The sequence below is a fragment of the Tubulanus polymorphus genome, chromosome 9 (assembly GCF_964204645.1).
Source record: "Tubulanus polymorphus chromosome 9, tnTubPoly1.2, whole genome shotgun sequence".
NCBI lineage: Eukaryota > Metazoa > Nemertea > Palaeonemertea > Tubulaniformes > Tubulanidae > Tubulanus > Tubulanus polymorphus.
In genome coordinates this window covers 8,586,775-8,614,095 of record NC_134033.1, presented here as the reverse complement: position 1 = coordinate 8,614,095, position 27,321 = coordinate 8,586,775, and the positions used below count along the sequence as shown (strand labels likewise).

Genomic DNA, 27,321 nt, shown 5'->3' with positions numbered 1-27,321 from the left:
CCAATTAACACACATTTTTATATAAATGGAATTAATGTTGAATTAGTAAAAGAGTACAAATATCTAGGACTTATATTTACATCATCTGGGTGTTTTAACAAAGCTAGAGAAGATCAAATCGGCTAACCGAGCCATGTTCAGTATTCAAAAAATGATTGGTATTCAAGATTGTCCACCCAATGTATCGTTAAAGCTGTTTGACACTTTGGTAACACCTATCCTACTATATGGTTGTGAGATTTGGTTACCAAAAACGAGCACTGCTAAGAAAATATTCAAAAACAAGGGTACATTCCCAATTGAGGAAGTAATGGAAAAGGATGACCTACTCAATGAATTAACTGTCAAATTCTGCAAATTCATATTGCATGTAAACAAAAAAACTACCAATTTAGCAGTACTCGGTGAATTAGGAAGACTACCGATTTGTATAGATGCATTTTCCCGTATAATTAACTTTTATAACCACATGTGTACAAATGTAAATAGTATTGTAAATATAACGGTGAAAGATTTGAGTTCTATGAAAAACCAGACAAATGTTTGGACTATTTTCCTAAAAGCCATTCTGTCTGCTACAAATAGTCTCAACCTGTTAGAAGTTGGCCAGACCTATCAGCATATTAAAAGGTTCAAACACATACTCCTAAGGCGATATAAAATATTCTGGAAAACAAAAATTCAAAGCTTTAACAAACTTGACTCATATAAGATCTTCAAAACAGAATTCAGTTTGGAACCCTATTTACTACTGAACATTCCAATTTCCTCTAAGACAGCTCCAACCAAATTCAGACTCAGTGCACACAAACTTATGATTGAGAAAGGGCGCTACCTAGGTATCCCTAGGGAAGAACGCTTATGTAGCAGATGCGGAGTAGTAGAAGATGAGTTCCACTTTGTAATGGAGTGTGCAAAATTTGATAATTTAAGAACAGATCTGTTGAATAAATTTTATAATCAATATCCTAGCATGTCGAATGTAAATGATAAAGTCAAATTTGTAACTATAATGTCCTCTATAGAAATGGCCAAATATTTAGGGAAATACATCGAGAAAGGGTCTAACTCATGAAAAAAAAAACAATCTGAAATCTGAGTGTAACGTCGCAGTATCCATTAATTAAACTATCACTGATTCACTTACTGAAAACCTGTCTACATCGTGTATATATGTATATTAAACTGTTATTGTTTTTGTTATCTCTATCTTTAAAATGTTATATCTTATCCCCCTGTCTTTATTGTACTTAATCTTATAATGTTTAAATACGTTACGGAACAATAAAGAATTAATTGAATTGAATCGTCATGTATCGATTTGCAAAATACTTCCTTGTTCGGTAAAACGTTCGCTGATTGGTCCATTTAACGGGAAAACCAACAGAAGTCTACTGTCGGTTTGTTACAAGCGCTGTGATTGGTACGACCGGATTCTGGTCGGCTAGTAACGACTCCAATGACTCGTGAGGTCAAGGGGTTCGGGGAACAGCTTTAGCGTAGTGGGTTCGAATCCCTTGACGGGTAGGGTGAAGATGTCTCTAACGGGGCTCGCCGTCGCTATGGACACCAGGTGGCGTGTGTGCGTTAGTAGCCATCGCGTATCGACTTCCGCTCACTTCCGCGCTCGATTTCCTACTTTTAAATTGTAATAATGTCAGAGAATTACGGGTCATGGACTGTACCGAAGCTGAAACAAGAGTTAAGCCGACGAGGTGCGGTAACCTATGGGAGGAAAATCAACCTAATTGAAAGGTAATTTAAATGTCGATCATATTTCCATGCGGTTGATGGTGTTCAGTCGTTTAGTCTGCGCAAAAATGTTGCAATGATCATGGAATCAACAGTGATTTTTTGCCAAAATCATCGATGATTCTAGACCTATGCTCAAGTGAAATGAACGTGTTTTAATAGATCCAGAGATGAAAGCTAAACCTCAGTGGGTTGTGGGTCAGGGTATAGTACAAGTTTACCGTCACCAGCCCGGGCTGCGAGGATGGCTATGGCCGGTCCCACGCGTCCCGTCCCGCGATATCTTTCATTATTTTTCGGTTTTCATGTCCGGAAAATAAACATAATGCACATAAAAGTCATCGATAAAACGTTTTTTAAATCACTATTTGATATTATGATTGCCTTGAGAAGTTTAGATGGCAATGTTTATATCTTGAAATGTAGGGATTATTATCGGGATGTAGGACGCCTTGTCAGCTAACCATCGCAACAGCTGAGTTACCACTGGCGCCATCTATCGAACATGAATTGAAGCTGATGCCAAATTTTACTGCCAATGTATCCATAAATCATTGGACATGTCTGCTGCTGTGTCTAGTCTCTATTGAATTTTTATATGTTATTGGAATTATAGTCAGAACCCTGATCAACTTGAGGTGACGGTAAACTGAATACCTTACTTATATACCTTCTTACCACAACACAGTTGAGTTAAATACAAATCTGTATGACCATGGACGTATAGACGTCCATGCTTGGAGTAATCATTTCGATGTAACATTTCAACTCTGGGTCAACTTTCTGTTAGTTGATTGAATGATTTTTGACATTAGATGTTTATATTTCATGATTATTTCGTGTTCATTGCAGATTAGAAGCATACGGCCGTAACAACGATTTTAGGGGACCGGCCATAACATTACCACAAGAAACAGTTCCGGAATGGCCCACATGCGGTTTCAAACAGCTTACAAATGATCATAAGATTGTATTGCCAAAATTCAATATTGACACAGTAACTGCATATTTCACGTATAGAATGGCAATGGACAACCACTGTACCAAAGACATTAAAGCTATTGAGAAGGGTCAGCAGCTCATAGAATCGCAACGTGTTCAAGCCTGCAGTATTCTCATCAAAAGCGGAATTGTTTATCTGACTGGATTAGTTGGTGCTGCTATGAAAAAAAAGGTAGGCCAGTTTTATATTTCATCAAAATAACACAATATTCCCTCCTTTAAATCCACATAAATCTGCAATACAACTGTATTCTTAAAAGGTTGTAATGTAGCAAACATTGTTGATTAGTTTATTTTTATATTTCATTGCAGATCTCATACTCGTACCAGATATCATTGTCTCAAACAACTGGTGAATTCAGAAACAGCCATTGTGAGTGCCCTGCCGGTAAGGGTCCTAATGGGACCTGTAAGCATGTCGCGGCTGTACTTTTGATGTTTGCTAATTTTGTGTCATCAGATGGGCCTAACGCTCCCGAAATACTTAAATCGTGTACGGAAAATCTACAAACATTCCATAAGCCCAAGTCTGTTTATACTGGTAAGTTGTTTGGTTACATCGCCACCATTCAGCAAATTCGTACCCTATATATCTTATTTTTTATAAATTCTGATGTAATGGCAATGTTTTACATAATGTACTTGGTTTTCAATTTTTAGCTCGGCTGTGACCTTGTTTAAATTTACCCGTCACTTCTTAACAGGTTCCCCTGTCAAGGCTGGTGACTTACCTCTATCAAAATCAAAGAAACGCGAGGTATCAATGGAGGATCCAAGGCCTGTGAAATACCGGAAATCAGCTGGATACGAGGATTATGTCCGGGGAATTGTCCTTAATTACTGCTCTGTATCGTCTTTAGACCTACCCATCAAGTATAAGTACAAGAAAGCCGATATCAAAACAGCAGCAATTGACCATGATTATCTGAAAAAAACTTTGCTTGAATATTGGGTGGAAAACTCTATTAAGGTAAGTTTTTAATCAACGTGTCTGAGAGTGACCTATGTTATCCTTCCCTCTGTGCTTATAATTAATATTCCATTTTGCCTTTTCAGTTAAATGAAACACAGGCAATATTACTAGAAAGGAGTACTAGGAAGCAGGCAGAATCTAGTCAATGGTTTCAGGAAAGGCAGCTACGATTAACTGCATCTCGTTTCGGTGAAATTGTTTCGCTCACGAAAAGGCGCAATATCGACAAATTGTGTAAATCTCTTCACGATAATATTCCGTTGAGAAATGCTGCTGTTTGCCATGGAAAGACATTCGAAAGTAAGGCGATAGCGGCTTTTGAAGGTAAATTCTCCGTTAAAGTACAGCCTTGCGGACTTCATGTGAGGCCAGATATAGATTATCTAGGCGCGAGCCCAGATGGCCTTGTGTCTGAGGATGCCATTGTTGAAGTGAAATGTCCGTATCGCGGTAGAAATGAACTTATTGCTCCGGGGCCATACTTCAAGTTTCTTAGTGCAAAAGATAAGAAGCTGAAACGTTCGCATAATTACTATGATCAGATTCAAGGACAGTTGCATATTTGCAAACGGAAAATGTGCTATTTCGTTGTTTATACTCATAAGGACCTTTATGTAGAGAGGGTTTATCATGATCAAAAACACTGTGAACTATCTCTGCTTCCAAAATTAGAAATCTTTTATAGGAAGTACTATTCAAAGTATTTAACAATGCATGCGTTCTAAAACATCTAGATTATTCCTGGAGATATAGATCGGATATTTTCCGAAGATTCCATAGTTTTTGGCATTAATATCTTCATACAACTAAATTTGTAAATACATGTACATCCCAATTGTATGATATAGATTTCATGTCAATATCGGCTTACTATTTGTTGATACTTTTAAGTTTTAATATTTTTTATCATCTATTATCAATATTTTTTATCATATATAGTTATTTCAAACAGATATACTTGTCAGGTTGTGTAGTTATATGCATAATTACTGACGATGGTGGGTCAAAAGTTTGAAAATTAATGATTTACTCCTTTTCTGACCATATTTCATTACCATGATTATTTATTATTTCATTATGTGCTGCGCCTGACTATGGCATGAATGCTTTAGTCCCAAAACTCAAACTCTTCCATTTTACATAAAATATCTGTGTTATCATGCATTTTAAAAAGATTTTATGTAGCGTTGTTGTATTTTTGGTTTTTACCAGTTTTAAATCAATAAAAGGGTTTGTTACTGGAATGAAAATTAGTTTGTCCTTTGAATTGAAAACACTGCAAAAGAGTGGATTAAGTCAAAGTGAAATAGGTTATATTGCGCACAGATTTTGAATATCAACGACAGACAATTAATTACAGTCCAGGCCCATAATTGATATCTAAGAATTTGGGATTTACCTAAATAATCTATTAAGAGAAACAATGATGTTTCTTTAAAGCAGGGGTTTCGATGAATCTCAAAACAAAACTCAAAAATATATACTTTAGATATCAATTAACAGACATTAACAATAAGGTTAAGCAAATTCGTTCACAATAGCTGGTCTGAAATTGCTTATACTGAAACAAACATAAACTATCCTAGAACCCATATTGACTTTACTAAGCGGCAGGTCTTTTTTCAAAATAAGAAAAGTTTTTGACAATCCGATTACTCTTTCTACTTGGATGCGTTTACTGGCTACTCTACGATCATGAACTACTTGTTCAGGTTCAAGTTGACTCTTGCCCTTCAATAAAGTTGGGGTGTTCACCTTAATGTTCTTGGTAGCAAAAAGATCTTGTACCATTATACCTCTATCGGCCATGATGCTGTCATTCGAGCTGAAGTATTTTGAGGTGTTTGAACACAGCTGGGATCGTTCAATGATTTGTCGGTCACTTGTTGAACCCGCATAACTTTCACTTACATAACTAACGACCCCTCTCGGTGATATTCCAACCATAGTTTTAAGCGTGTTCTTATGTTTGTATGTGCTGAAAGTTGCAGTTTGAGATTTTACATTCGACGGCTTTTCAATTGGAATCTCTGTAGCATCTAAAATAACTCTGGTTGACGGAAAATGATGCTTAAAGCCACTGGGCATGAAACAGTCTATCTCTTCTCTCTCTGGCCATGTATTGATTTCACTTAATTGGAAATACATGAAGTTTACCCAGGTTAACACAATCCTAGAAACTACACTCTCTGATATGCCGAACAGAATACTCAGTTCTATATCTTCCTTGGCACGCCTTAATTTGATTAATGTCAAGAAAAATTGATTGACCGGTGTTAGTTTCTGACATTTGTAATTCAAATCGTACGCAGCAGGTCCTAGTACACTGAAAAACATCATCAAATGTTCATAGTCTTTAAAACTGGTGTAATATTTGATCGACCTAGGATCCACCATAAATCTCTCGATACAGAAAAATTGATCTGAAAGGAGGGAACACTGAATATTCTTATCCAAGTTAGTGTTTTTATTGGTTGGTTCCTCTATTATGTCCATTCTGTAATTGCTGGTATGTTGTAGGCCTATTTCAACTTCAGTGGCTATGTCATGGTGTACAGGTTCTTCCTCCAGTTTTAATCTTCGCCGACTGGCTCTACTTTCTCTCTCTGAATCTGAGGAAACTGGTGGTGTGAAGGCAAATATACGCGGAATGGCATTCTCTTTTAATTTTCTTCTAGAACCTGAAACACATAAAGAAAAAAACATATTTCTACTCAAAGATCAACAGCTGCCAGTCAAGTCAACAACCTTTAAATTAAAAAGATAAATCTACCACATAAATTATTAGGCCTATTGTTGTTATTATCATAATTGAGTTATATCATTATCCTGTTATCAACAAACTACTATGATGATATGAAAATAAGCGCCTGGCTTTTTAAAAAAAGTTCAAAACATCGACATTGCATAATATCGATAGGCCCAAGCTGAGGCCTAAACGAATCAGCCTGCCTTGGATCTTGACCGCTTATTTCACCTTAGTTGGAAAACTCAATAGGAAAGCCATATTTACCGGTAAGTGTCTGTTTATAGTCCGTTGGTAAAAAATGTCGATGGCATACGATAGCTGTATCCGATGGCTGCCATAATTTTGCAGATTTCTCGCTACTCTGTAGTCGTTTTATCGCAACAAGCCATTTCATTTTCAAATCTGTGTTCGTAGGGAACTTAAATCCGCCTACTCTTGACTTACAAAGGGGTACACAACAATAGCGAGGCATTATAATAGATTCAAGCGCTTTTCAAATCGTCAATTCGCTCGAACGCGGAGATGAATAAAATGTTGTTTACAATTCAAATTCAAATCACTAGGGCCACTAACACGCGCGCGCCATCTCGCGGCAGCGCTCAGCGCGGCGAGCCCCACTGAAGGTAGAGACCGGCAACCAGTCTATTCTATTTATTTTTGATTGTCCACGATCTTTTTGGGATACTTCGCTTAATTTTGGGCGTGCATACCTCAAATGGGTCTTAATCGCATCAGAGTTGTGCAGTCCAGATAAGTCCGCTACTGAAGCGAAAAAATTACCATTTCGTTTCGTATTTCACTTTCATACTTTAGCAGGAGCCGCGAAAGAATAGTCATTTCGTTACGTTGTTAAGCATTTCGTAATTTCGTTTCATATTTCGTAATTTCGTAGTTTCCTACATTCGAAGTACCCTCACCGACTCAAGGTCGTTGGGTAGCTTAAAATCGGGTTCCAATTTTTTTCTTATCGAGTTATTGCATTGCATAGGTGAAACATACAAGTAAGAAAATGTCAGGCTTGGGCTTGGAACTGGCGGCAGCAGGGTTTATAATATTCAGAAGATTGAGTTGTGAAATAGAGTATCTACTCTTACAGGTAAATCTAACAACAAGCTGGTCTCCACCAAATTGAATTGAATTCCAATTAATTGGTCGTCGTGGACTAAATGTATGGAAACCCTGAGACGACACTGAATAACCAGCGATTAATGGTATGTTGAAGGGTGCCTCCGTTCCTCCTCTGGTAGGTATTTCGGGTGGCTCCGATTTTCTGTGCACAGCCACAGGCTAGAGAGAAGGTAGTCAGTAACCTGTCTGTGGTTTAGTTTCACGATCGGATATTTTCACAAACCACAGTCAGGAATGGGAAGGTCATTTTTGTATGAAATCTTCGTCAGCCAATTTGACTGACGAGTAATTTGCCTGGCATTTCATTGTCTCTTAAGATATCCGTCAAATTTTTGTTGTAATCGACACACAACAGATTCGTAGTTTGTCTGATACCTATAACACCTCACCTGACGATCTTAATCCATGTGCAAATCGGCCGTAAAGTGAGAGTAAATTTCCGTAGAGTCAACAGCTGCCATTTTGAAAATTACTGGAGGTGCTGGCACCTGTGGACTGAGGCCAGGACAACAGCACAAACTAACGAAGCGAAACGACGAAATTGAAAAATATTAAGAAATCAACACTTATTCACATTTTTCTTTTACCAGAATTTATTATTTCATTATTTATAATGGAAAACACGAAGATTTGAAATATACGTTGGAAAACCATCAAAAATAAAAATTGTCGTTTCGTCTTGAAAGTTTTATCTAAATCCTTGTAGGTCCCCTTGTCTTATCATGCCACATGTGCAATACAGAGAAATGGCGGCCAATGGCGAAATTTGTAAGGAAATTAATTAATTTCTCAAAATAATGTTGATTAATCACTCGAAACATACATAGAATTGGATTATTTCGAAAGGTACCCGTGTTAGTTTGTGAATTAAGCCATTAATTGTGGACTGAAGTGGATAGAAAGTATATTTTTGAAGTGTTACTTTTTTCAACCGTGTTTTGGTCCTTGTCATCCCTAACGTTGGTATAAGCCCATCCGATTATAAAAAGCTTACCACCAACGATTAGGTAACTAACTAGAGAGAAGGGTGACTCCGAATAACCTGTGACTCTCGATGTATCTGCTCGGGTTTTAATGATGAAAAAGATAACAAACGCTCGTTATTAGAAATTTTTAAACATCTATTTATTTTCTCATCTTCACCTGGATTCGAACCCACTACGCTAAAGCTGTTTCCGAACCCCTTGACCTCACGAGTCGTTGGAGTCGTTACTAGCCGACCAGATTCAGGTCGGGCCAATCAGAATCACAGCGCTTGTTACAAACGACATTAGACATTAGCGTTAGAGCTACGTCACTACCCAGTGCTAAAGTACACACGTGTGTGGCAGTTCCTTGATGTCTGGCAAACTTTCACTGCAAGACATAGTATTTCTATAGTGTACACATACGAACAATCGATTTAATTACTAAAAAATGGCTTCAATTCAAATTATCAAAGTAACTGAAAGTCTTGTCCTGCGCATCGAAGTCATCAGACTTTTGTCACATTTGTAAGAGCGATTCCATGTATCTGAGATTATTGATGCTTGGTCCAAGGAAGTTGAAAAGAGCATCAAATTGAAGATATGTCAGCCCAGTAAAATATTTCATTTTCTTGTCGTCTTCTTTCAGTTTTTGAAGACTCAACGATGGTTGATTATTCTCAACAAATAAATTTGATGGTTGAGAAATATCGAGGTTATTTTTCATAACCATAGTGCTAATTTTTCATTGCAGTTCATATTTTGAATAAATAGTCTGAACTCCAATTTCATTCCTTTCAACGCAAGGTCTGCATGAAACAGGATCTGTCTGCGCACCCACAGTCTTAATCTGGAATTCAGAAAGTTTTTGCCCATTAAAATCAGTCATGCATATGAAGTTACAGGTAAATAGGATAGGCCCTATATTAGAAATTTACCGATGAATCAAAAAACTCTTAGGCTGAAACTTCAGCGTCATTAATTTCAGATTGGGTAGTTATAATAGAACTCAAATCTAGGGGACTTGAAGCAGCATCTGGTTCATCATTTAGTTGTTTCCTTTTACTCGTCGGAGTACTTGGTCCAAGAGGTGTAGGGGCCTTGCGACGTTTGCGACAGAATTTTTCCACTTTAGATAATAATATGATAATCAGAAGTTAATTATTATTTTTTTAGCCCGCTTGGGACTTTAGTCCCAGCGGGCTATTGAGTTCACTTTTCGTCCGTCCGTCCGTCTGTAGACGGAATCCAGTTATTTTGGGAAGTTTTGAAGATGCTTCGAGGTAATGTCTTGATATTTGGGTTACACATGTATTTACCCTAGACACATCTTCAGCCCAAAAACTGGCCCTGTCAGATTCAAGATGGCCGACTGGCAGCCATTGTTGTTCGCCAAAATCAGCACTTTTTACACATTTTTGAACTTTTTGAGGGAAATTTTGAAGAAGCTTTGATCAATTACCTTGATCTTTCGGATATATGTGAATTCCCCCAGGGCCCATCAGCATAACAAAAATTGGGTCGATCGGACTCAAGATGGCCGTCTTATGACCTTTTTAGTGCCCAAAAATGTTAATTTTGGCCCAAATTCTGAGTCCTGTAGCTTCCTACTGGTTTATCATTTCTCATTGCAATTTGTGATGGGTATTCTTTGGAAAGGGATGTTTTATACCTGAGACAGGTATTTTTCATCAGCCAATTATGACGCAATTGGCGGCCATCTTGGTGTCAGCAGTACTCATTCGTAAGTGGGAAAAAGTTTTTCCACATTATATTGATACCTAAGTGTATTTTGTTACCACAATCATTTAGGAAGTTGTAGCTCATAACGTGTTCTATGATTATGGTGAGTTTTAAGGTCATTGGTTTTTGTATACGGCCACCAGGGGGCGTTGAATAATGCAATATCTTAGTATTTCTATATTATAATCGTATCAATGCATATTTTGTAACCACAATCAATTGCAAAGTTGTAGCTCATGACATCATCTATGATTGTGGCAAGTTTTAAGGCCATTAGTTATTCTATATGGTCACCAGGGGGCGTTGAATAGTAGAATAACTTAGTATTTCCTTATTATATTGGTACCTAGGCATATTTTGTTACCATGATCAATTACTAAGTTATAGTTCGTGACATGTTCTATGATTGTGGTGAGTTTCAAGGTCATTGGGTTTTGAATATGGTCACCAGGGGGCGTTGAATAGTAGAATAACTTAGTATTTCCATATTAAAGTGGTAACGAGGCATATTTTGTTATCACAATCAATTACAAAATCGTAGCTGCTGACATGTTCTATGATTGTGGTGAGTTTCAAGGTCATTGGATTCTGTATATGGTCACCAGGGGGCGTTGAATATTGAAATTGTTAGATTGTTGAGCATTTGGAACCACTTCCCAAGTGGGCATGGTGTCCCTGGACCCCTAGTTTAAAATGTTAAGAATTCATTGCTAACAATTTCTACTTATCATTTGCCATTTATGAGAACAATAGAGGCCTAGTTTATGTCCTTATATTTTCATAATAATAAGAGTACTTTACCTGGTCAGTAGTTGCTGTTGCTGGTATTGGATCAGGGTGATCTGAAGTTGGCCCCTGTCCCCCAACAAAATGTTTGCTGCATATGAACGTGTTTTTTGAAATCTTAGTCACATTGAACTGATCATGAGGTCGACCACAGCACTGTATCCATCGCTTGCATTTGTCAAGTTGAGTTTTCGGTTTCGGAAAGTTTATGAAAAAAACTCCTTGCATCGCTGGTCTGTCTGGGTAACGAACATCGTTATTACACAATCCATAACAACAATGTTTATTTCTGTCATTTCCCATTATATAAAGTACCAAAAATACCTTATTTTGTAAGTATATGTGATAAGGTTTACTTCATTCTACAGTGACTGGCATGATTGCTTGCTAGACTTCCGGGTTTGTAAGCGAGGTCAGATGACCTTTAGCTTACAGATGTAGCTAAAAATAACTCTCTAACGCTGTGCTATTTCCTGGTAAATGGACAAATCAGCGAACACGTAGCGAACGCGGAAGTATTGTCGTGTGTTGATATATGACGTCATGCGCAAAAGCGCCGGTAATGAAATCGCGCGTCGTGAGGCCTGGGGGCTAGTGGAAGCGAGTTCAGGCGCGATACCGGACCCTTGGCAAGCGAGGATGTTATTTTCTATAAGCCATCAAGAAAGCTGATGGCTGATGATAGACTGGTTGCCGGTCGACTTCATTTGACTGCCAGTGCAGAATTATACACAGTCAACCAGTCTTGGTTGAAGCGGGACATCATTTTTGTAGTTAATTCATGACGTAAACGGATTTAACATCCTAATAATAGGATTCTTTATGTCGCATAATTTCATAGTGTTGTACATGCCCAAATAAACTCGAAATATCATAAACTCTGGAAGTTATGAACTGGGGAACTCATGAACCCAAGGTGTCGTCTCAGGGCTTCCATACTAATGTCTATTTCAACCTGACTTGAGAGCATTCCGAGTGGCCTAGCTCGCTCATTTTTGGTAGAACATACCTGATAAAGGTCTTAGTAGGACCAGAAAGGACAGGCAGTCGACCTAAATCATCGTTTTTTAATCCACTTTAATCTATTGAAGGATATCCAAAAAGTCTTTCTTGAAAGGGGTTCATGAGAGAAAAGAGACTCCATGATTTGAAAGTTTAACAAAATGTCTCCATGCCTACCAACTTAAAATTTGGTATGTAGGCATGGAAACATATTGAAATGAATTTTTAAAATATGCCATCGAAGTATTACGGTCAACCACGGTATCACTAGGGACTGAGCTTTTTGGTACGGATTAAGTGCGATATACTGATAACAGATAATTCATAATTTATACGAATTAACTATTACCCGTATATTGACGGCCGTATGATTTACGTAAGTGCACAAGCCGTATAATAGCTGGTTTAGTTATCTCTCAAACCGTGGACGACTACAACAGTAGAACCACGTTCTAACGATCTGTGGGGGGAAATAAAAAGTTCATAGTATCTGATAGTTCATTTGATCCATTTGATATCATTTATACATGAAAAGAAAACACCCCCTAGTGTGATGAAACACAAACCAACTGATTTCAGTAGGGTAGGACTCAGTATTTGAAGCCATCGTGTGTATAAGTACAGATAACTCACAGGCCTTGTAGTTGACTTTTGCTGATTGACAGATTATAGCATCTGCACTGAATATTTAGTGAAGCTTGAGACTATGACATTGATGGATTAACTTCAGTGTTTTCTGGAGTTTCTCATATTTCCTACTGACCACATTAACCTCATTAGATTACAGATGTTTACACTTTTTTTTCACTTCAAGTGTATGTTCCCACCATCTGATACCGCTGATACGGATTACACATGAGGATTTACATATGAATTGGACAACGGGACCGCGCATTTGTCTACGGAATGAGTGAAAATACGGATTATGGAGTACGAATTAGACACAGAATTTTAAAGGGAATAACATTACTGAAAAATGGGACCAATTTATTTATCCGGAATAAGCACTTATACGGTTTAACCGGAGACGGATTAACCGAGGTTGACTGCAGTAAAATGGGAGAAGCTAACATTTCTGTATCAAATATATTTCCAAGTATTTTGATATAATACATTTAGTAGTCGAAGTCAGTAAATTGTGATCTATTATTGTCAATTTGATCAACGAATCGGGTCATTGAATTGGGGTCAAAAAGTGCTTGAAAGTCATGGAATGAGACTGGTCATGGAGACTATGAACCCTGTCATACCTCAGAGTACGATTTAGACCGGACCTGGTACAAGTTTCTCTCCATAGATTTAGTCCGCCCCAAAATATGGAACAGACCTGATTCGCTCTTTTTGGTCAGTCATAATAGCTGCATTCACATAACATTAATAAGACCAGTCTAATTTTTGACCAGACACAATAGATATGCACTCAGCTTGGATAATTGACCCCTAAAATTCCTATTATCTAGTGTGTTTCACCCTAGATCATATAGTGTTCATGAAGTACAATTTTCATGCTGATTGGAGTTAAGTTCTACCATAAATTATTGATTGAATTTTAGACGTCATACGGCACACACCACTGGACTCCGCCTAAAGGCCACGTTGACCCGGGCGAAGACAAACTCACCACAGCAATTCGCGAAACCAACGAAGAGGCCGGACTGACCCGCAATCAGTACCAAATAATCGACGGCTTTCAGAAAACACTGCGATATGCTGTGAATGGACGAATGAAATGCGTCAATTACTGGCTGGCCGAGTTGAAGCAACCGCGTGACCAGGTTCAACTCTCAGATGAACACCAGGATTATAAATGGCTTGTTTTATCGGACGCTTTGAAATTAGCGGAATATCCCGAAATGATCGAAGCACTGAATGACGCGAACGCCTTCATTCTTAAGTCGACCTCGTATGGTTAATAAACCTGCTTTAAATTACTGAAATGTCAGTCAAGTACTATTTTTTCTAAAAGTGAAATTGTGAAAATATTTATGGCTGGGCATTGTTTTGAACTTCACCGCATCAGAATTGTTTTAGATTTCATTCATCTTATTCAAAAAAGATTGAGATGGGGTTTTTGCATTAGCTTTTAAAATCATATCAAAAATATATCCTCAAAATACCATTTGGGTGACACTTCCTCATGATAAAGTTCTCTGAAGATTTTGCTCCTATGTTATTTTGCGGCCTTGACCAACCCCTGACATATTCAAGACATATCACTTACAATCAATCTTGGGTTGTCAAGGCTTCACAAGCCTAGTGCACACTGCACAAAACGAACATGAAACAGTAACCTTTTTTTGCTTGGTTCAATACTGTGTTTGCAGCGTTCTAAAACTAGAAACATTGTTAACATAAACACTTTTGCGGATTGATTCAATTTCTGTGTGCGATGTCAGAGTAGCTAAACAAGAAACACTGATAGGCAATAACCAATCAAGGCAATAACAAGTGGCTCACATTATTGATAAAATGGAGCACACTTTTGAAAGCAATCGCCACCATTTTAACATTGAATGTGATCCAATCACTACTATTGTCTTCGCTAGGTGCCAAAATTTATCTATGTCCATGTTTCTTGTTTAGCTTTACGAGCAAACCAAACCAAATCATCGAAACGCCAAATAACCTTTCATGGCATAAAGTTTTATTGCTATGTGGGCTAGGCCTTAGGGCAAATACACTACAGCAGTGATGAAACAGCTATGGTACTATCTGACAATGAAATCAAATGATGAATCAGTTATTAATTCTTCAGCAGAACTATGGATATCTTGCAGGTGCCTTTTATGGTTAAGGTGAAAAGCAGTTATGGTTTCGAATGAACTAAATAATTAATACATTTCATTTAAATATACCATAGTTGATGTCCTATTAAGCGTTAATATTATCTATTAGTTTTCAACATTGTTATCAGCGTCGGATCCAGGGGGTGCACATTCACACTATTCAATTTGCGAGTAGAAACATACGAGGATCTAATTTCCCCTGCCTGAAAGCGCTGCTGGTTACTACTGCATTAAATGAATAATTTATGCTTTTGAATACGTAAAAATGTTGTCTGCACGGATTTATGCAATTCTTTCTAGATCTCATATCAGAAACTCTGCCTGCGATTCTGTAAATTTAATTGTGTGATGGCTGTAAGATTTTTGTCTATATAAAAGGGTTAGTTGACCACTCTTATTCTGGATCAATCGAATCCATAATAATGATCTCTGTCATCAAGTTGCAGTCCAGCTACTGGGAGTAGAAAAAACTTGCCCAACTGGTACCGGCAAAATTGGTCCAATTTAAGCGAAGACCTGAGTAAAAGATTGGAAAACCCATTAGGAAGTCTACAGCATAGTTTTTGGCATAGTCAAAAGTCTGCGTCGGCCATCGCTGAGGCGAGATTAACTATGATTAATTCTCATTAATCAGAATTATTTCATTGGTCTCGATTGATCTGTATTAAGCGTGGTCCATCTAATGTTATTTGATTCGAAAGGATTAGGTTATTGAAATGAAGTGTGTTTATATGTAAATCATTCCACTCATCCGGCCTTTCCTGGTACTGCTGCAGAGCTGCCAACTGTTCCTGATTTTCAGTATTTGTTACCATTCTATTCTGAGAAATACTGATTTCATTTGTTAGATCCCTACAGAAATATGAAAGATATTACTGTTGATTACTGATTAATTGAACACTCTCTTTCATATTTCGGTGAAATATTACTGGTAATATTCAATTTGTTACTGATGGCAGTTCGGTGTGGAATTTATATTGGCATTTATTTGTTCTCAGTGAAATGTTGGCATTAAAAATGATGATGGCGTCTGAATGATGGGATCACTCAATGTCCGATGTAAAGATTCTTAGTCATAATGAAAGCTACTTAATACACAAAATTCTGTTGTGCGTATGTTTCACTTCTCCGACTGCTTCGGGATCATTCATTTATTATTCATGCATGAAATTTAAAATTTTTACCTTAAGCATGAAAAGATTCGTAGAGTAGTACCTGGGTTTAGAATAAATAACGGATGAAGCTTCTATACGTAAGTAGTGAAAGCTAATGCGTCAAATAAATAGTTAACCTATATAGTACTACTCATCTCGTTACCCATTAAGCATGTAAGTACGCAAATGCACTTGTAGTAAATGAATGACCCCTTCGTCGTCATATCGATTAATCCTTTCAGCGCTCACTATTCTCACCCCAAAGTGCTGGAGATAATTTGAAAATTCCAGCCTAGTGCATACTCAGAACAGTGTATCTGACATGTGCTGCCATCTTTCAATATTATAACTAATCAATAGTGATTAGCAAAGTCTATCACAAATCCATACTGCACTACGGTGTAGATGCACTGAAAGGTTTTAATAAAATCCGAATATCGATTTGGTTTCAGCCATATATGTATTAATGAATGCTTCATATGTAAAATACACATGCACTTTATTTACACTTGGACAATACCAATCAGATAAGAACATGCAATAATTTCATAGCATATAATCCTTAATGAAATACCATATTCTCGCAGGCAAGCACGAGGTAAACGTCCTCTGTTTTTTCGAAGTAAATGCCTTGGCCTTTTTTTTCCCATTCTAATTTGCTGCATCCACATTGTTTCTTATACGTGGGCAGTGCATCTTTCAGAAAAACCAGCGTTTAAAAACCCTTCATGAGACGAAGGGTTCACTTGGCATTGTACGCATCTTTTCTCTCTGTAACATAATTAGACAGTAGCGATTGTGATAACTGAAACTTATCAAAAGCAATCACATCAGCGTAGTTCTTAATGATTGACATGGAGCTGTGTAAATGTGTTACTGAATGTTACCACAATCTCTTGAGCCGAGTATGTTCAAAACCATAGCGTATCCAACCATAGCATAACTAATGCAAAACTAACGATGGTATTGCCATGCTAACTAAATCAAGTCCAGACTTGGGCAAGGGCATTTTCTGATGTCAACACCCCCTGTATTACTGGAATTTTAAGGGGTGAATTCAGCTTGCCATAGAAAAAACAGTTATCCAAAATGAGAATCAACAATGATACAAACATACAAACTACAATCTTATGAAGATTTTTGCGTAAAAGGTATGAAAAATAACAGTTCAAGATATCTGATTTTGAGTCGATGAAGATTTCAGGGGGATGAGATTCGCGAATAGTTTTGTCAGGTTCACTTCTGAGTAGGCACTTTGATTCAACGCCTTATCAACTGTACCGCGTATTAGTTTGTAATAATCTCTAAATGGAGTCATTCTTTTACGTGCCAAATCTGAAATTGCAATAGAAATACAGAGCAAAAATTAATGTAGGTACTGGTAACAATCAAGTTCTGAACTTTGCGCCACGACGCATGAACCCCAGGCATGAAAGATTTTATCATCGTGAAAATGAACTCCAGATACCTGACACAAAAACTACTCTAAACAGTCCCATTTTGTGATTGGTCAGAGAGAAATGTTTTAGCAGATATTTTCAAGTACCTTTTTCGTGGACAGATGACATTTTGCTGATAGCCTTTTCAGGATCAAAGACGTACTGATAGAAACAGAGCTGATGGTATAGCTGAGTATCCGTATACTGAAATATCAAAACAAATACTTGTAGACAGACATGACAAGAAACGAAATTTTCTATATGGACTTTCCTAAATTTACTTGAGTGTATGTTTAATCTGCATCAAAATTAAGCATTGGTAGTCTAGACGTATCGGCCCCACTCCGCGCGGTTGCGCCACCGCGAGGGATTTACGCGAAGCAGCAGAACACAAACATGGCCACTCTCTCAATTTTCAATGATAGAAATCGTGTGTGCATTTCAATTATTTCGGCTGTTAGGGTTTTAAGGCACAATATAAGTTAAATGATGTGATATGGCGATGTTAATTAATGATAATTCCGCAGTGAAGCTAGTCACGAACGGTGCCGATTGAGTGTACAGCTGCCAAAAACACTGAAATGTGCGTAGTTGCGTAACTATTTGCAGTAAATTGCAGACGAAACATGAAGCCTTAACGGCCGTTTAAAAGAAAATTATACCAATCGCAATTGTAAAATAAAAATGAGATAGAACCTAAGTTAAAATTCTGGCCATTTCTAAAATGTTATTACTTATTTTTAGTCAGTGTGGAACGTTTATTTTTCCAACAATAATGAGGGGTGGTAGGTAGTCATGCAATTCAAGTCATCATTTATTACACGTTACTTCCGTGTTGTTGAAAATCACGCGAGTCCTGGACCAAACCCCAATGAACAATGTGATCTGTGTGCTGGCCACAAATGCACACAGATCACACTCCCCTACCCATTACACACTACAGTACCCACAGCTTTCATATATCCATCCAAATATTTAGTGTCTTTCTTCCTGGATTAGATAATAAGCAGAACAAATGAAAAATAGTGAAAACTAATGGACTGAATTTAAATGATGGGAGAAGACTGACTTTTTAGACAATTCGATCAAAAATAAGGATGGAAAATACCAAGAAAAAAATGTCTTTTTTCAAATTATGAATGGAATTGCATACCTATCTTCAGCATGAAGTTTTTGGCAGAATTTCAGAGAATCCGTGCTCCAAGTGATCAAAACAGCTTTGATTGCTGCATTGAATGTCTTAAAAGTTCCAAAGAAAAACTAAGCCTCGTTTGGAAGTTATTTTTTATCCAAAGGAATAAAGTTACATATGCGATAGCAAAATAGACTTCGCTAGAGCGAAAGTCCATAAAAAGGCTAAAATTTATGAACAATTATCTCTCATTATTATTTCTGAAACAAGAGCCCCAAGGGGCACTATGGCCAGCCTGTCAGCTTTTCATAAAATGGCAAATGGTGCACTCTGTGGGTTATTTTGTCAAAATACACTCCCAGCTCAAAGTCAATACCCATAATTTACACAACACAATCGTGTTTTCATAAGTAGCACAGTGACTGGAGCTGGCAGGAACAAATACACCCTCCCCCGGTAGAGATTCAATCCGATGAATTGAATTTTTTTAAATTTGCTCATCAAAAAAAATTGGATTGGATTTGATGTTCTATTTGTTCAATAGTGTAAAATTGAATTGGATTTGATATTTTTTGCAGAATAAAATTTGATTGAATATGTAGTTTGAGCATGTGGCTTATTAGCATTACAAGATCATCCATCCGATTTGAGGAAAAGCAATTTTCCTAGACTTTGCATAATATTGGCAATGATATTTTCCGTAGTGCAAATGAAATTATTCCCACCAAAAACCAAATCAACTAAAGATTTCGCAGAAGAAATCGATCTTGAAACACAATTTTAAATAATAAAAATAAAACCCGGAGGTAAAACAGTAGACGATACTGCGGGTTCACGTGAACACCTGCTGATCTCTGCGGCTAAGCCAATCATAGAGGAGTCTTTGCTTTCTGATTGGCTTTTTAAAACAGATATTTTTGCGATCAGATTTTCGCGAAAGAGCTCACAAATATTCTAACGAGAACCTTTTTCAAAATTCAGCTCTATAAAATTTGGAGAATGGATAATGCTTTAATGAATGATATGTATGAATATATGCTCAGTTGCACAGTCAAAGAGCCTAAGCTCTAGAAACCATGTCATTTGAATTCGCTTCATTGGTATAGGTATAGTAATAGAAAACAAGAAAATTAATTTTAATAAATTCTTTGACGCCTGCGAAAAAAATATAGAATTTTTGAGATAAGCTAATGTGGAATTGCAAATTTCAAATCGAAGTTTTAAGAAATTTAGGGAATTATGAGATTTGGCGATAGGATGAGGTGACGCAAGTCATCGACTCAGTAGTTGTTCAATTGTTTTATTGAAAATTGTCAATAATTTCATGAAACCTGCATACCCCTGATATCGAACATATTTTCTAAAACATTAGAATATTGAAATTATGTTTACACATTTTTAAATTGACCGCTTGTAGCCGCCGATGAAATTCACGCCGGCCCTACAGAGATCGTACATAGCTTTATCATTTCACCAGCATCCCCATGTCAGGGTCTTACTACTTATATCGGACTTCCAAATCGTGTATACATCCGCCATTTTGACCGAATAATCCGATTTACTTATCATTTCGATTCATGCCTGCCACTCCTGATATAATCATACATCCATTACTATTACAATACGTCTTCTAATGATATTCAATGCAATTAACATTTCGACGTTCAAATAGAGCTCATTATATAATCACAGGAAGACATTCTACATCTTAGTCAATAATATTTTGCCAAATAGCTTGTATGTGTACACATAGACCTGTGACGTTTTGCACATCGATTTACGGTTTTCGTTTATAAAATGACGCTGAATGGTTAACATTGTTTAGGTTTCATAATGGTAACGTTTTATAAGGCGTCAAAAAAATTGACACATTATCTGAGATCAATTATTGACCATAAATTCAAGGAGGCTGATCAACCTGGAATAAGGCTAATGCTGTTTCAAAGAAAATCATAGTACCTCTTGTTTGAGTACTCCTCTATAACATTCATGGCAAATTGGATGACCTTTTATCAACTGCAAAGGCAACCTCCTAGTACGTGACCCGCACGTCGCATCATCGCATTTCAACCAATTCTGAAAATATGAAAGCACACAATGAAATCTATTTCAAAGCCTTGTTGTATGTATATTTTTGAGTGGGCGGATAGTAAGAGCATTCGACTCTGGGAAGCCAGGTCGTAGTTTCGAATCCCGTAGATTACCGTAGTGTCCTCAGGCAAGACACGTATCTTCATTGCCTCTCGCCAGGATGGGTACCTGGCCTGATAAGATTCTTGAGCGCTTAGTAGCTGTGCGTTGTTACTTTGTTACTGCACATTGCCCGAAGGCAAGATGACTGATACATGGAATAGAGTTAAAGGCTGGGGGTAATAATACCAAGCTGGGGGTAATAATACCAAGTTGGAGCGCATCTGAACTCGGGTTAGGATACCTGCACTATATAAATCTATATATTAATACGAAACTATGTACCAAATAGTGTCGCCGTGGAGAAGAATTGGGCCTTGAAATTTTGTGTGGAAAATTTTTGAAATTAAAAGCGTTTTCCAAGCACTTAGCGCAATCTTGAGCCCATGAACGATCACGATATTTTTTAAGTAATGTCCATTTCCAATGCGGCACATCCACATTTCACTAACAATCAGCATCACAAGCAGTAGAGGTCGAACCCCTAAATAAGTGAACATTGTGCGCTGCACACCGCGCTACCCGAATGACTGTATTGAGTATAGACACGACAACGCTATGTTTTCTCACTATACGTACTACTACTAGTGGTTATAAATAGAGGTAGCCTACACGTACAAATGAGGTCACGTCATACAGGTGCACGGCTATCGCCGAAAGATCGATAATTGTAACAGAAGGAAATTATACAATTGTTTAAAGTCAGTAAGAGAATCTAACTGTAAAACGAAATAAATGTTGTCCGGTCTGCGGCGCTTTAACGGCCACCGGTACCAACAAACTTTCGAATGAACTCTACCCCCCCTCACATTTTCTCATCGTCTTCAGGCTTTTCAGAAAAATGACCTCTGACTTGAAAAATCCGGAATTCCGGATAAATCCTGAAAACTTTCCTCCCTGTAATATGTCAGCGTCGGTATTATCTTGGTGTCGCCGATATTAAACGGTCTAAAGTCAGTTTGTACATCACTCATACAAATCGGCACCACCATTGGCATAAAAAAGTACCACCAAAAAGCGGGTGCACTTGCTCAAAAATGAGGACCTACAGTAGTATCAGAAAACAGAATTAATAAAAAAAATAAAATTGAATATTCTTTACTTTTTAAATTTTTCATTGTTCCTCCGGTCAATGATAACCAAAATCTGAGGATTGGAAGGATAAAAAACCTCAAGTGTTCTTAATTAACATACAGGATGTTCAAAATGTGGCATTTAATTTAGCAATACCGATCTTATCCCGAGAGTGAATTTACTTAGTATTTTGGAAAAGGTATGAGGCAGGTGCTGCCACTGTGATGAATTGTTGAGTAGTGGGCTTTCCCCAAGGATGAAAATATCTATTAATGAAGTCAGGAAAATGATAGTTAAAAAAAAATAGTAAAACAATTTCATTTTCATTTCTATTTCGTGTATAGCGTGTGTAAAGAGATTATATTGATCATACACAGCAGCAATGCAGTGAAAGAATAGATAGACGCACGTGTACGCCCCTGGCATATAATCAATACTCTGACCCGATTTACGAGCAGCAGAAGTAAACAAACCTGTACCCCTGTTTTTGGAAGTTCATAACCGTATTCACAGATGTGATGATCCGTATTTTGAAAAGAACGGATGAAAAACCGTTGTTTTTACAGAGCATCCGTACTTCCGTATTTAGCTATTAAAATCCGTAGCAAATACGGAAATTCCATGGGGGTAAGCAGGTCTGCATATGGTAAGCATTTATTGGCTGTAGGAAAATACGATATTGTATAATATCAAGTCGCAGGATCATCATTCCGTTATATTGCCACATTCATTATAAAGCCAAGATCTCGACTGTCCCTGGCTGGCGTTATAAGGAACTTTAATTGTATATCCTTACCTCGTAGTATCTGCGAATGTGTTTTCTAATTGCCTGAGAGAGTTGGTTACATATAGTGACGTGATGATCAGCTGGGATACATGTACATCTACCCGTCTTAGGTGCTGGTAAACTCAATGTCGGACAAAATGACAACACAGGCTGTATCATTGTGTCCTGAAAATTACAAGAGATCAGTATGGACCTTTTGAGACATGGGTGAGAAAATCGAATGTACCAGACAGGAAATGAATGAGAGTCCCCCTGGCAGGTTGGGTGGTTAATGTCGCTTAAGTTATAAAATATGATTTTCATATTTTTTTCATGATTTCTAAGTACACCGTATAACAAATACACATGTCACATCATCTAGAATTCAAAGCTTTTCAGAGTTTTTTTTTAAATTATTCTGGTAGGCAATTCTTAAACGAGTGTTAGTTATTGTATTTGTTGGATTACTAATTTAGGTAGCTGTCTGTTGGCAACTCTTTAACCTGCCAAAAGTATAAAAAAGATAAAAAGCCCTATGCAACAACGATTCTCAGGCTCAGACTCTAAATCCGAAATTACCATACATTAGTTCCCGATGCATCTAAGTAGCTGAAGGACAAACAACAGACACACAGACAGTACAAGTGTAAGGGTCTCTTGGAAGTAAGAGAACCAATAATCCGCCATTTTAATGTGCACTTGAACATATAAAAAGTGTGATATTTTCTCAACAGCTTATGAAACAACTATCATTGTGGGCTATTTCTTCAGTTTGGTGTTTGTTACGATGCTACGTCCATGACCCACGTTTTTCAGAACTAGAGTCAACAGCTGCTTCCGACAACAGATGTCAGTTTGCTCTTCTGGTTTGAAACTAGTGATTTGAAATGCTCAGGAATCAGGAAGTTTCAATATTCAATGCCCCCTGGTGAAAATACAAAGAAAACAATGTCTTTGAAACCCACCACGATCATAGAACATGCATGTCATAAGCTACAATTTTGCAATTTATTGTGGTAACCTAATATATAAAGGAGCCTATCAGCTTATACAGCTCCGCTGTGTGATTTGAAGAAATAGAAGCTGCATACCTAGGGGTGCCCCTTGTGGCCAAATCCAAAAAGGGCTCTGTACTTTGTAGTTATTGGTTATAGGCCTAGGTCCATAGAACATTCACACCAAATTTGGAATTCATCTACATCTACTACTCGGAAATACAAATTTTAGTTCCAAAAATTGTAATATTTCCGTCGAGTACTGTACCCTTTCCTATGGTTTTTGCTAGACTAGCCTAGCACAAGGATAGTGGGAAAGGTAGATAGAAAAACCACCGCTCAAACGCAAGGTAAGAGGGAAAAAAGAGAGCACTGTAGCACAGGGAAGACCGGTTGGCCACAGTGAGTCCGTCCAGCTCAGGGGCCCCCCGAATTTAGCGAAATTAATACTTGCAGATATGAGCCCAAACTATGTACATGGATACACCCCCTGTGATCCTGATAATGCAACATAAATATTCTACGCTAAATGGTCCGATCGGACACCTTGAGCCATAACATCAGGACCGAGTGAAGCTAATGAGCCTAACTGGCCTGGAACATCCCGTAAATAAAATGACGTGAATGTCGATGGAGAATTCCAAAAGGCTGCCCGACCGACTTCCTCCAACGCAGCACCTGAGAAGGCTGCGCAGGAAGTAGCCATAGACCTCACTTGATGAGAAACCACTCCCTCCGAGGAAAGATTCTCCTTCAATAAAATGTCCTTGATCAGTAAAGAGACCAATCGGGCCACTGTGTCCCGAGAAATATCACCCTTCAGGTGATCCAGCAGCGGAATAAATAACTGCTCCCGCGAACCCCTCCGTGGAGCAGAGCGATCTAAATAGAAACACAACACCCGCACAGGACATAGTGTCCTGTCCGGAAGACCCGGTTCCACTCGATGTTTTAGGGCTTCAATTCGCCATTGACGCCCAACCGAGCCTGGTCGTTGGTTCTTTGCCAAAAACTCCAAAGCAGGCCGCAGCGAAACAAATTCCTTCGCTGGCCCGAAGACAATATGACCTTGTCGGACTGAAAGCGCATGAATCTCAGAGCGACGGGCCGAGCAAGCCAAGAACAGCAAAAATAGAGTCTTTTTTGACAAATTCGCAAATGACGCTGCCGAAAGAGGTTCAAATGGAGCCTCCATTAACTTCTTCAAAATTACAGACAGATCCCATGGTGGAACTGTCCTTGTTACCCGAGGCCGGGAAATAGAAAACCCTGCAACATGCTGGGATATCCGATGATCCCCTGTTACATTTGGCCATCCAGAAGCACGCAATGTATGAGAAATTGCGGAGCAGTAACCTTTAATAGTTATAACCTGCAAACCTTTTACTACAAATAGGTGCAGTAAAAAATCTGCCAATTAAGCTACAGAGGGTGAGCCTGGATCAATTTCCCCTGCAGCACACCAATCTGAAAAAATGACCCCATTTGGGATCATAAATGGTACTTGTTGATGGCCGCTTAGATCCTGCGATAAAGGAGGCAGCCTGTTCTGAAAAGCCTGAAGCTGACAAGGATCGCTGGACAATGGCCAGGCGAGCAGATTTAAACACTGGCTGTTTGGATGATGCCGAAAGTTCCCCTGAGACAGAAGCGATGGGAAATTCGGAAGAATCCTGGGGTTGTCGCACAGTAGGTTGAGAAGTGGTAGGAACCATTTCTGAGCCAGCCAACATGGTGCTACCAGAAATATGGTGCAATTGACAGATCTCTCTATTTGATCCAGCAAGCGCGGCAGGACTGGTGTGGGAAACGGGGAAACAAACAGAGGACACCTCCGATTGAACCGGGTGGCAAACAGATCCAGCAGCGGATTGCCAAACATGCCTCGAACCTGATCGGCTACTTCTTGGTGGAGAACCCATTCTGTCGCAATAGCCTGACCTCGACGAGAAAGAGCATCGGCCATCACGTTCCTTTTCCCTGCTAAATGTGTCACAGTCAGGGACACACCCTTTGTCTGGCACCAAAGAAGAATTTTGGCCGACAGATCCATAAGGATTTCAGAGTGAGTGCCCCCTTGGTTCTGAAGGTAAACCCTCACTGTTGAATTGTCTGTGGCTAACCAAACGTGGTGGCCCTCCACTCTCCTGTGAAAGAACTTCCGGGCCTTCCACACGGCCAGCATTTCCAGGAAATTTATGTGGTTGGTGGCCTCGTAGCGAGACCATCTCCCGGCTTTGATTGGTTCTCCAGATGTGCCCCCCATCCTTGGTGACTGGCATCCGTGAATACACGAACTGGAGCCTCTAACAGGGCTAGTGACATCCCGCGCCGAAGATTCGTAGTTGCCGCCCACCAATGAAGATCCAGACTTAGATCGGTTGGAGGTACGGGAATCAAGGTCTCCCAGTTGCCCTTCAACTGAGACCAGAAGACCTTCCAATATTGTTGCAAGCGCCTGCTTCTGAGGCGGCCTAAGGGTACCACCAGACCCATGGAGCTGATGGAACCGTGACCAGTAATGAGCTGTTCTCGGGTTGTGGACACTCCCGCTACAGCTTCTTGAAGTTTGGCTCCTTGAGCCATAGACAGAAAGACTTTGCCGATTCGGAGATCGAAGTCCATGCCGAGATAAGTGAACTGTTGGGCCGGCATCAACTGAGATTGTTCCCTGTTTACGCGGAACCCTAGCCGATGGACTAAGTCCAAGACTGAGGTCATTGCCTCCGACATTCTTGAGCCGAGTTCGCGACTATTAACCAGTCGTCGAGGTAAATGAACAGTCGAACACCCCTTGACTGAAGTACCTTCTGAACTGACTTGACCAACTTGGTGAAAACCCACGGGGCCGTACTGAGGCCAAATGGAAGAGACCTGAATTGGAACTGGCGGCCTTTCCACTTTATCCTGAGAAATCGCCGAGATTTTGGGTGAATTGGAACCTGAAAGTACTTTCAGGTCCAACGAAGCCGCCCATTGACCCGGACGGAGCCCTTGAATCACGTCCTTGGGTTTGGTCATCCGGAACCTTGGAATGTCTAGGTGCCGATTGAGGGATGACAGATCTATTACCATGCGTTGACCCCCTGTGGCCTTTGGTACCATGAATATTCGAAAAAACCAGCCGAGAGAAGTTTCATTGCAAACTGGTTCTATCGCTCCCTTCTCGGCCAATTCCTTGAGAGCCGGAGATATTAAGGCCTCCTGACCTGGTTTTGGCCACATGTCAGGAGGTGACCTCATCAGGCGCGGTCGCCTTAGGAAACGGAGACGGTAGCCACGAGAGACGACCCGAGAGGGCCAACCGCCTCCGAAAAGGTCGGACCAGTGGGTTGCTGCCTGCTGCAGACAACCTCCCACTGGTCCCGAGAATTCATTTCGAGTTTTTCCGAATGGAAGAGCCCCTTTCTGGAGCCTTCCCCTTGCCTCGATACGAACCGGTTCCGACTGGACGAGGCTTGACACGATTGAAGTTGCGCGCTAGTTCTCCAACCGGCATCCGTTGCCGCCTGAGAAAGCGCTGAAGTTTGAGTTGGTCTTGTTTGCGTCCTTGCCGAACCTTGCGCCGCCGGCGTCGGACCAGAACGCTTTTTCCACGGAGTTCGGACGGTGGACTTGGTCTGGACCTCCCGAATCTTCCTCAGCTCGGTGGAAACAGGAGCGCACTAACCGGAGATGAGACGTG

The 27,321-nt window shown here is 39.1% G+C and overlaps 4 protein-coding genes across 13 annotated transcripts in view; 2 read left to right on the top strand and 2 right to left on the bottom strand.

Annotated features, from left to right (window-relative positions):
* The first annotated feature begins 1,568 nt into the window (after positions 1 to 1,568).
* LOC141911297 (uncharacterized) lies at positions 1,569 to 5,278 on the top strand. 3 transcript variants are annotated; one of them, XM_074802292.1, is made up of 5 exons: positions 1,569 to 1,755; positions 2,605 to 2,926; positions 3,067 to 3,295; positions 3,459 to 3,724; positions 3,811 to 5,278. In XM_074802292.1, the coding sequence occupies exons 1-5, from the start codon at positions 1,655 to 1,657 to the stop codon at positions 4,450 to 4,452; spliced, it is 1,560 nt and encodes a 519-aa protein (XP_074658393.1). In that variant the 5' UTR covers positions 1,569 to 1,654; the 3' UTR covers positions 4,453 to 5,278. The 3 variants fall into 3 exon arrangements, with proteins under 3 accessions (XP_074658393.1, XP_074658395.1, XP_074658394.1); XM_074802294.1 differs by lacking the exon at positions 1,569 to 1,755 and adding an exon at positions 1,762 to 2,396; XM_074802293.1 differs by lacking the exon at positions 1,569 to 1,755 and adding an exon at positions 2,438 to 2,508.
* LOC141911299 (uncharacterized) lies at positions 5,126 to 7,020 on the bottom strand. The gene is made up of 2 exons (XM_074802295.1): positions 6,741 to 7,020; positions 5,126 to 6,408 (listed from the first exon to the last, which is right to left on the bottom strand). Exons 1-2 carry the CDS (start codon positions 6,946 to 6,948, stop codon positions 5,246 to 5,248), a joined length of 1,371 nt encoding a protein of 456 aa, XP_074658396.1. The 5' UTR covers positions 6,949 to 7,020; the 3' UTR covers positions 5,126 to 5,245.
* A 123-nt stretch (positions 7,021 to 7,143) lies between these two features.
* LOC141910966 (bis(5'-nucleosyl)-tetraphosphatase [asymmetrical]-like) lies at positions 7,144 to 14,971 on the top strand. 8 transcript variants are annotated; one of them, XM_074801873.1, is made up of 3 exons: positions 7,144 to 7,230; positions 12,915 to 13,030; positions 13,654 to 14,971. In XM_074801873.1, exons 2-3 carry the CDS (start codon positions 13,007 to 13,009, stop codon positions 14,011 to 14,013), a joined length of 384 nt encoding a protein of 127 aa, XP_074657974.1. In that variant the 5' UTR covers positions 7,144 to 7,230; positions 12,915 to 13,006; the 3' UTR covers positions 14,014 to 14,971. The 8 variants fall into 8 exon arrangements, with proteins under 8 accessions (XP_074657974.1, XP_074657968.1, XP_074657967.1 ...); XM_074801867.1 differs by lacking the exon at positions 12,915 to 13,030 and adding an exon at positions 7,573 to 7,687; XM_074801866.1 differs by lacking the exon at positions 12,915 to 13,030 and adding an exon at positions 7,465 to 7,572.
* Positions 14,972 to 16,539: 1,568 nt separating this feature from the next.
* LOC141910948 (DNA polymerase alpha catalytic subunit-like) overlaps positions 16,540 to 27,321 on the bottom strand; it is a 97,768-nt gene continuing 86,986 nt past the window's right edge. The window contains exons 32-35 of the mRNA XM_074801842.1: positions 22,672 to 22,827; positions 20,571 to 20,687; positions 17,587 to 17,683; positions 16,540 to 17,375 (exon numbers count right to left, since the gene is read on the bottom strand). Coding sequence (XP_074657943.1) covers positions 17,209 to 17,375; positions 17,587 to 17,683; positions 20,571 to 20,687; positions 22,672 to 22,827 — 537 coding nt within the window. The 3' untranslated portion in view covers positions 16,540 to 17,208. The remainder of the gene's footprint in view (positions 17,376 to 17,586; positions 17,684 to 20,570; positions 20,688 to 22,671; positions 22,828 to 27,321) is intronic.